Below are 9,380 nucleotides of genomic sequence, written 5' to 3'. Positions count from 1 at the left end.
AAGCTGTCTAATTTTTTAAAGATTCTCACAGAATATTTGAGCCCCTTTACCTTCCCCCACACAGTTTGTCAAGAAGAAGGAGGAGGGGAGAATGAGGAGGAAGGGGAGGAGGAGGGTAAAAAGGAGGAGGAGGAGGAAGAAAAGAAGAAGAAGAAGAAGAAGAAGAAGAAGAAGAAGAAGAAGAAGAAGAAGAAGAAGAAGAGGAAGAAGGCAGTGGAGGAGGAAGAAGAACAATAACAACAACTGTAAGAGGAGCTACAGTAAGCTGCTGCTCTGAAGGGCAGCTGTGACTCACACTGAGAACCTCTAATGAGCTCAAAGTGCAGATTCTAAGAAAAAGGCTTCTTTCTCTGTTGCTTTCAGAATCTGTCCAATCGTTTCCCTTCCCTTATGAGCCCCAGGTTATAAAAAAGAAAATGTGTACTTGTCCCTTCCAAACCCAATCTAAGTAATCCTATTTTCAAAGTGGACTTGTGTTGAAGATGAAGTTTTCAATATTAAGGTCACACCTATGTGCCATGTCCTACTGTCTGGAAATTCATGCTGTATTATACACATTTAAATCTGGCCTTTTGGACTTCCTTGCTGATCCTCACCCCAGACATCAGCCCCAGACCATCTCCCCCTTCTCCAATTTGTACAGATAATGAGAATGCTTCATAATCTACACTCATTTATGAAATCTACAAGAGGCATAATCTCCATTTCGGAATGAACCTGGGCATAGATTGCCCAGCTGCAACCACACTCCCGTGCTAACACGGGAGTGTGACTTAAACCACATTAATCTGCTTAATTTCTTTTGTGAGTCCTTCCTGGCTTCCAAAGGGACCGGGAATGTCTGGGAAGACACTCAGGAGTTGTCATGTATCCTTAAATTTTGTGAGGAAAGAGAGTCACAGTGAACCCCCAGGTTACAAATAAATGAATGAACATACAAATAAATCAAATGAATCTGACTTGCTTTCAGAAATTAATGGAATTTCCCTCTTAGAAAACAAGAATAATAATGGGTAGGGTGGAGTGGCAAATTTGGGTGTGAAGGCAACCTAAGGAAGAATGAAGTTTGTGCTGTGTGCTGGCATAGCAAGAGATCAAAACCTGTTCTTCCTTGCTGGAGATAGGTGTGTGGACTTGATAAAATTACAGTTCCTCCATTTTTAAGTTAGACTCCCCTTCAAGATAAGATGGCTTTTAGCTACCCCAACCTCATAGGGTGGGACAGTGATTATTATATTCAAACCATAATTATAGAGGGGGGGTACATCAGATCTGAGGATGCCACAGTGGACTTCAAGATCAGGATGAAAAGAACGCCAAGCTGTGTATTTGGCCCAACTACCCAAGAGAGCAGTTTATCAGTGGTAACTTTGAGTTTAAGGCAAAATCAGTCTATGAAAAATAAGTTACCAGCTCTTTGCAACAGTAGCTTCACATGTACTTATTTCTCTCCCATGTCCAGACAGGGTCGTCTATTGAATGAGGCTCTTTTATTTTGCATGGTGCAGGGGATTTGTGACCACGGTCCCCCCTTTTATTCCTCTCTCTATGGAAACCCAGATCATGGGGAGAAATATGCAAGGCTGAATAAAGAGAAGCCACAGAAAGGAGCGCTTGAGAGCGGCATCTGTTACACTTGGGAAGTTAGACTGACAGGAGAGGGCGAAGGAAACCTCTCCAGTAGATTAGTTAGAGCTGCAAGAAGATTTTACTATATGCAGATATTTTCTTCAAAAAACAAATCATCTTACATGCAAGAGAAGATTCTATTACAGCTGCTAGAGGATGGGACTGCACCTGAATTAGGCAGTATCCATATTCATGGGAACTGATTTTTAAAAAGGAAGCAAGAAAGGAAGGAAGGAAAGGAGGGAGAGAGGAAAGGAGGAAGGAAGGAAGGGAGGGAGGGAGGGAGGGAAGAAGGAAGGAGAGAGAGAGAGGAAAGGAAAGGGAAAAGAAAGAAAAGGAAAAGAAAGATGACTACGTTGGTTTTTGCTCTGTCAAAAGCTATTCTTATTTTAAAGGACAGCAGAACAAAGGTGTGAAAAACCTGTCACTGGATGCAGATACCTCCTCCGGATAGCTGTCCCTCCCAAGGCTCCTGGCATGGTCTGAACCACTTTTGAACGCCTGGCAAAATTGGTTGCCCAGATTAGAGGCCAAAGGCTAGAGGAAGGTTGATGATAAGAATTCAGGCAAGTCAGAATTGGAAAAAGACCCACTTTTTTCTCCATGTAAAAGCATTATAAATTGATAATTCCTTTAACTCCCTGAATGGCTAGACTAAGATTAGTAACTCTTTCACCCAAACGCAGCTGCAATGGTGGGGGTGGGGAACACACCATTATAACAACATGGCAATGATCATGATCTTTTTGCCGGTATGGTTCCTTCAATATGCTTCCCTCTGACCTCTAAACTGACGTGACATAGATTAGCAAATGGACCCTTGAACAGGAAGCCTAACAGAGCACCTGAAAACTTTTATTTTTGTTTGATTTTAACAAGTACTTTTTTCTTCAGGAAGCTAAAGTTCAGGCATAAATGAGATTGTACTCTTACAAAGGAAGATACACACAGTTAGTTGGCAGTAAAGAAAAGACGTTGTTCTACAGAAAGAGAAGAGCAGGGAAGGGAAGGGGGGGAAGGACGGGGCAGAGGAAGAGAAGGAAAGGAAAAAAAAAAACAATAAAGCAATTTCTAGGTTAAAAGCAGATAAACTTTTATAATAGGACACCAGCAAAGGAAACCACAATTTCAATGAGAAGGAGGAGGGGGAGAAGATGGCAAATTATCATCTCTGCCAATAACTACTAAGTGTTTATCCTTTTTTTTTTTAAGAGAGAGAGAGGAAGAAATAGATCTCAACCAGACGCTTGGTTTTCCTGCTTAATAGACACAATTTACATTTACCAATATAAACTCCTATCACTCTCTGCTCTCATAAGAAATTACTAATTTCACAGGAAATACATGCTCTTTATCTATATAAAGGAATGGCAGAATAAGCTCACCTTGTTTTTATTTTTTTCTCATTTTCTTGCATTTTCTTCAGATCTGTCTTCTTAGAGAAACTAATGCCTTAATGACTTTCTGGTAGCTGCAAGCCTTCTTTTATTTCTGCTAAATATATGAAAATGTATGCAAATTTAAATCAAGCTAAACCTAGGAGCTCTTGCAATATATTTAATGGAATTTCAAACCAATAAGGGAACTCTGATGCTGTCTTCTGTAAGTGCAAATATAATTACGCAGCTAGGTTACCTTCGAAATTATGCAATGGAACGTCATTTTTTTTTTTTTTTTTTACTTCAGAAATCCAGCTGGGTATCCCATGTTGCCTTTTCTCGGCTAGAGCAAATCTAAAATCTTTGCATTTTCACCCCACTCAGCCTACAAGCAATGTCTTTTCACAGGGCTGTGGAGTACACCGGACTTGCCTTTCCCTAACTTATAAAAGCTTAGGAGTACAAGTCTTTCTTGTTTCCTCTAACCAAATTGTGAAAACAGTCCTGTCCTCCCAAGCTGAAAGCAAATTCAAGCTGATGGGGACGTGTGTGTGTGTGTGGGGGGGGGGGGGGGGTACTTAATGCCAAACAGCCCGCCATCTCTCATCTCTCATCACTTTCTCTCTCTGAATTTTCAGGGCACACTAAATGATTCCCATTTACTTCAACTTGTCTGGGATGGGGAGGGGGAGAGCAGTGCTTGTTAAAAATTTTCCTAGGGGACAGCATTCGGCGCGGTAATCATGAACGTTCTCTTATGTACCTATTGAGAGTGGGTCCGCTGAGTGTCTGGGGTGCGTGTGAGGGAGGGCTGCCCATTTCAGCAAGCATTGCCTCTGAAAGAAGTTGTGGGACCGCTGATGGGAGCCTACATGGAGCAGTAATAAAAAGCAAGTCTTCCAATTGACCAAGTGGATTGGAAAGCAAACTTCAAAATAACTGAATTTCGTCACTATCACATTTGATTTTACTTTTATCATATTAGATTTTCCCAGAATCTTCCAGTTCTTCACGCCTTAAACAAAAATTTTCAGAAGAAGCTGGACATCTCTTTCTTAGATGCTTTCTGACCTTGGTATTGAGTTTCTCATAAACGATAAAATGCAATAAATAAAACAAGTCGAAGTAGTTCTTATTGGAATCATGGACTTCAGTCTTATAGAGTTAGGGTCCTATCAAAAAGCGGTTCCTTTGCTCAAAGTTTGTAGCAAGATTTTGGTTTGCAGTCCCCTGCACACAATTAACCCAGAACGCTAAATGAATTTGATAAAAATCCCAATCCATTGAAATCTAGATGACATTTAAACTGGTTATATTGCTTTCTTAATATATTTTTTTCTTTTTCTATTTCGGTTAATCTAAATAATACAAAACGAATTCTAAAACCATTTTGCTACTTCACCCCCTATCCACCCCACCCCCCGCAAACATATACAAAAACACTTCCCTCTTATACGTCCCCCTCTACTACAAACATGCCGAAGTCGCGGGGCGGGGGGGGGGGGGGGGGAGGGTAGGGTTAACCAAATGAGCTGCCGCCACTCAGCGCGAGGCAGCCAATGGAGCTGAAAGATTGATTTACTTCCTGCTCGGGTCTCACTGAAACTCTAGTGCTTCGCCACCCTAATTTGGAAAGTTAGCCCGGCCTCCCGTGCCGCCATTGGCCGAGCCCGTGGCTGGCCAGGCCGAAACGTGTTGCAATTGGCCACAGAGCCTGCCGGTAACTCGCTCTCGCGGCTTTGGCTCCCCCGCACCGTAGATGTCAAAGGCTGAAGCTGCTCCCTTTGCCACATTATAACTAGTAGGGGATCCTCATCGACCATGGCCACAGCTGCCTCGAATCCCTACAGCATTCTCAGTTCTAGCTCCCTAGTCCATGCGGACTCTTCGGGCATGCAGCAGGGGAGTCCCTTCCGAAACCCTCAGAAACTTCTCCAAAGTGATTACTTGCAGGGAGTTCCTAGCAATGGGCATCCTCTCGGTCATCACTGGGTGACCAGTCTGGGCGATGGAGGCCCATGGTCTTCCACACTGGCCACCAACCCCCTGGACCAGCAGGACGTGAAGCCCGGGCGCGAAGACCTACAGCTGGGTGCGATCATCCATCACCGCTCACCGCACGTCGCCCACCACTCTCCGCACACTAACCATCCGAATGCCTGGGGGGCTAGCCCGGCTCCGAACCCGTCCATCACGTCCAGCGGCCAACCCCTTAACGTGTACTCGCAGCCTGGCTTCACAGTGAGCGGCATGCTGGAGCACGGAGGGCTCACCCCACCGCCAACCTCTGCCTCTGCACAGAGTCTACACCCCGTGCTCCGGGATCCCCCAGACCACAGCGACCTAGGTTCGCACCACTGCCAGGACCACTCAGACGAGGAGACACCAACCTCGGATGAGTTGGAACAGTTCGCCAAACAGTTCAAACAAAGAAGAATCAAGTTGGGCTTCACACAGGCCGACGTGGGGCTGGCGCTGGGCACACTGTACGGCAACGTGTTCTCACAGACCACTATCTGCAGGTTCGAGGCCTTGCAGCTGAGCTTCAAGAACATGTGCAAGCTGAAGCCGCTGCTGAACAAGTGGCTGGAGGAGGCTGATTCGTCAACAGGGAGCCCGACCAGCATTGACAAAATCGCCGCTCAGGGCCGTAAGCGCAAGAAGCGAACCTCCATCGAGGTGAGTGTCAAGGGCGTACTGGAAACGCATTTCCTCAAGTGTCCCAAGCCTGCCGCGCAGGAGATTTCCTCGCTGGCAGACAGCCTCCAGTTGGAGAAAGAAGTAGTGCGTGTCTGGTTCTGTAATCGAAGACAGAAAGAGAAAAGAATGACTCCACCAGGGGATCAGCAGCCACATGAGGTTTATTCGCACACCGTGAAAACAGACACGTCCTGCCACGATCTCTGACTGCAGGAAGCAAGAAAGCGGCCGGCCGCACTGGGAGCAGCGCGGAATTCTCTCTCCCACTCTCTTCCTTTCACTTCAGCTTTATTATTGCTATCCAGAGACATAGCAATATCTAGATATCTAGATAGGGCTCTTTTTTCTCTCTCTCTCCCCATCGTTTTTCTTTCTTTCTTTTTTTTTTTTTTTTTCAAAATAGGGGATTCTAACTTATATTAAGAAAGGAAACACACTCACACACGCATTCAGGCTTCTCAACGCTAATACACAGTTGCGTTAAGCAGTCCAGGCGGGGAACTCATATACCCTGCCGCCCGGGCAACTGTTTCCTCCAACCTTTTCTGCTGATCAATACATATTGTTTACTTTGAGTAAGGTCTGTTTGGTTGCTCCTCTCTTGGAAGAACAAGGAGAGGGGTAACATGGGGGTGGGGTAAGGATGGGGGAGGGGGTGGGAAGACAGATGTGTGCCTCTGAATAACCTTTCAGCGCCTTGGTTATAGCAGCTGTATTTCAGGTGAAATCTGTTTTACAATAGACTAGTTTTGCATTTTTTAAAACTTCTATAGCATTTCTAAATGTCTGCGGTGTTTTACTACAAGCTGTACACAATATTTGTGAGATAATTTGTATCTAATCGGCCACTCCACATTATTATTGCTATTATGATTATTCCTTCATTGAGCTGATGGTTTTCTAATTGCTTAAAAAGGGGAAGGGGGTGGGAGGAGGAGGGGAAGAGATGCCTACCCACCCACCCACCCCCTATCCTAAATCTGTATGGAGAAGAGAGGTACAATGGATAGAGTTGTTGATGATGATAGTGGAGATATATATATAATTTTTTCAGAGGGCAGAGTGCCTAGGATAGGCGGAATAGCCAAGCCGATTGGGTTTGCAAAGTACCCTGAAGTAGGAGAGGCGATTTTGAAGCTTTCTGCCCTCCATCCCGGGATCTGTGGAGTCCTCTCAGGCTTCTACAGAGCAGATCCGGGTGCCTGAGAAGGATTTGCCGGCGGCGCCCGACAAAAGAGGTCGGCCTGAGGAGCTAAGAGGGCTCTGTACCTACCGAGGTCCGGAATGCCTGCACTCAGAGCTCCCCCCAGGTCCCGTGCCTCACCAGGACCGCCAGCGCGACCCCACCTCCGTCTTCCTAGGCGAAGGACTTTGCCTTCACACAGGATTGCTTTCGCTGGGAACGACGACCCGGAGATGCTGGCGACAGACTCAGTGCCTCCCAGTTCCGTTCACCTCCAGTTCACCGCCCGCTCCCTGAGTGAGAAACCGTCTGGGAGGGGTGGCGAGTGGGGTGGGTAAACAGGTGCTCTCTGCTCCGTGCAGAACGACAATGAAATGATTGGCAAAGGTCACAAAGATTCTGGTCTAGCTTCGTTACCACCTCCTCTCCCATATATATATATATATATATATCGCTATCTCTAAGTGGGCTCACGGGAAGCCTTCTCCACGCCTCTGACAAGCACAGCTGGTAGAAGCCCACAGCGATGATTAAGCTAGATAGCGAGCGCCCCGGCGGCTGGGTTTCTGGGTTTTTTTGTTTTTGATTTTGATTTTTTAATCTCTGTGTGTATGTGTGTGTGTATGCGTGTGTGCGTGATTGCGAGTGCAAATGTGTGTGTGTAGATAGCTGTGTGCATCTTATTACTATTTACAACAACAACAAAAACCTACATAAAATCTCGCTAGGCTGTGTAGAGATCCAAAAAAAAAAAAAAAAAAAAAAAATGCAGTTGCTGTGGCTTTATTGCTCGCTCTCATGTCTACACGCCAAGTCCCCAGGAGCACCTCATTCTCAATGAGCACACATGTGCGGGGCGGGCCAAGCACCCAACACCCAGACACAGCCCGCCAGACCTGGCTGGGGGCTCAGCATGCCTGGGCTGGCTGCCTGGCCCGGCCTTCAGGTGCAGCTTCGGTAGACAAAGCTTCAAACTACCTAAGGACCAAAAAGCCTAGGGCCCCTTGTGGAAGTTGAGCTAGTATGGGCAGCCAGGCCTCTGGTCCATCACACTGTGTCTCTCCCAGCTGCAGGTTGAAGGACATGTGTTAAATCAAATCCTGGACCCTTTTTCTTTTTTGTCAAGACTCTGCATTCTGTTGCTAGTTGGATTTTTGTTCTGGAAATTTTTTGTTTGTTTTGTTTTTCCACACTGAGTTTGTGTTTTACAACTGTTGGGGGTTTTTTGTTTGTTTTGATTTTTTTTTTCCTTTGCAGTTAGTGCTATGGTTCAAACCTGAGTTAACCCAAATATTTCTGCCGACTTTATAATTGTACAGTTTTGTATATTAAACGTTTTTGAAGTTATTAATTTAAAGAAAGATCATTTAGTTTATTCATTTAGTAACTGATGTATAATAAACACTATTTTCATTAAGAGTTGCTTTTTCAACTATTTTATTCAAATTGCCTATTGCAGTTGCCAGCAATTATTTATTTTCAATAAATTCTGCATTATGTTTAAAAGAAAACTCAAAGATGAGTTGGGTGTCAAAAAGAAAACAATTCGCTGTAATGTTTGGTGTGAACAGTTTTAGTCAAGGGGTTTATATTGACGCAATATTTTATTGTTGTAAAAGATTTAAAATAAAACATTTAAATAAAACATTTTTCCAAAAAAATTCATTTTTTTTTCTTTCTTCCTTTTTTAATTGTGTGGTGTGTGAAGTGAAGCATTTAAATAGAAGCACATTTCTGGTGAGCAGCGCATCTGCTCCACTTCAGGTTAGAAATCATTAGTCATTGTTTTGATTCTTGATTCTCTCCCTCTGACTTTTGGCCTTTCATAAACTCGCACACACAGCGGGGCCTGTTATCGTGCACATACCCACGCTCACGCAAAACACACCCTAAATGGTGGGAAATAGTGTGGGGAACCCTGGCAGGATAGGGGTGTTATTTCAGGAAGTACAATATTATTAATGTTCTCTGAAAGGAGTGTGTCTGTCCCTAGTCCAGACAAACCCTTCTCTGAAGCTGCCCCTCCTGAAACTGGACCCAGACCTTCGCTGAGGCTTTCATCTTGCTTCCCTGCAACCACTCCTCTTCTTCTGGTTCAGGACCAGTACCCTTCTGGTAGATGAGCACTCATTCCCCTGATGAAGGATGAAAAGATGACTAAATGTAAGAAGTGCTCTCCTTCTTAAGGCTCCCCCTGGGCCCAGAAACTCTGATAAACTGTTGTCCACTTAGTGTTGCCCACTAAAGCTGAATTCTGTTCATTCCTATATGACTTAGGTGGGAAGAAAAACCAATAGAGACATTTGGAGGAGTTTAATTTTTTATTCTTCCTCCCACTCTTGTTTACCATTTCAACTCTGTTATTTTGTCACAAGACGCTCCATAAAATAAGGGACAGTTACCTGTAGTGATGGCTGAGGAGTAATTTACTAAATCAGAAGCAGTTATGTTTTAAGGCTTTGTATGTACACGCAAGACTTATCCAACTT

The 9,380-nt window shown here is 44.6% G+C and overlaps 1 protein-coding gene across 1 annotated transcript; it reads left to right on the top strand.

Annotated features, from left to right (window-relative positions):
• The first annotated feature begins 4,819 nt into the window (after positions 1 to 4,819).
• Positions 4,820 to 6,326, top strand: POU3F4 (POU class 3 homeobox 4). Its single transcript, XM_032387904.1, has one exon. The coding sequence runs from the start codon at positions 4,830 to 4,832 to the stop codon at positions 5,913 to 5,915; it is 1,086 nt and encodes a 361-aa protein (XP_032243795.1). The 5' UTR covers positions 4,820 to 4,829; the 3' UTR covers positions 5,916 to 6,326.
• Positions 6,327 to 9,380: the final 3,054 nt, after the last annotated feature.

The sequence above is a fragment of the Phoca vitulina genome, unplaced genomic scaffold, assembly GCF_004348235.1.
Source record: "Phoca vitulina isolate PV1807 unplaced genomic scaffold, GSC_HSeal_1.0 scaffold51, whole genome shotgun sequence".
Classification (NCBI taxonomy): Eukaryota; Metazoa; Chordata; class Mammalia; order Carnivora; family Phocidae; genus Phoca; species Phoca vitulina.
Note: the sequence above shows the minus strand (reverse complement) of the source record. Positions and strands in the feature narration are given on the sequence as shown.

What these genes read in the sequence shown, in the direction of transcription:
- POU3F4 (XM_032387904.1), top strand. Translation starts at nt 4,830, where the DNA reads ATGGCCACAGCTGCCTCGAATCCCTACAGCATTCTCAGTTCTAGCTCC.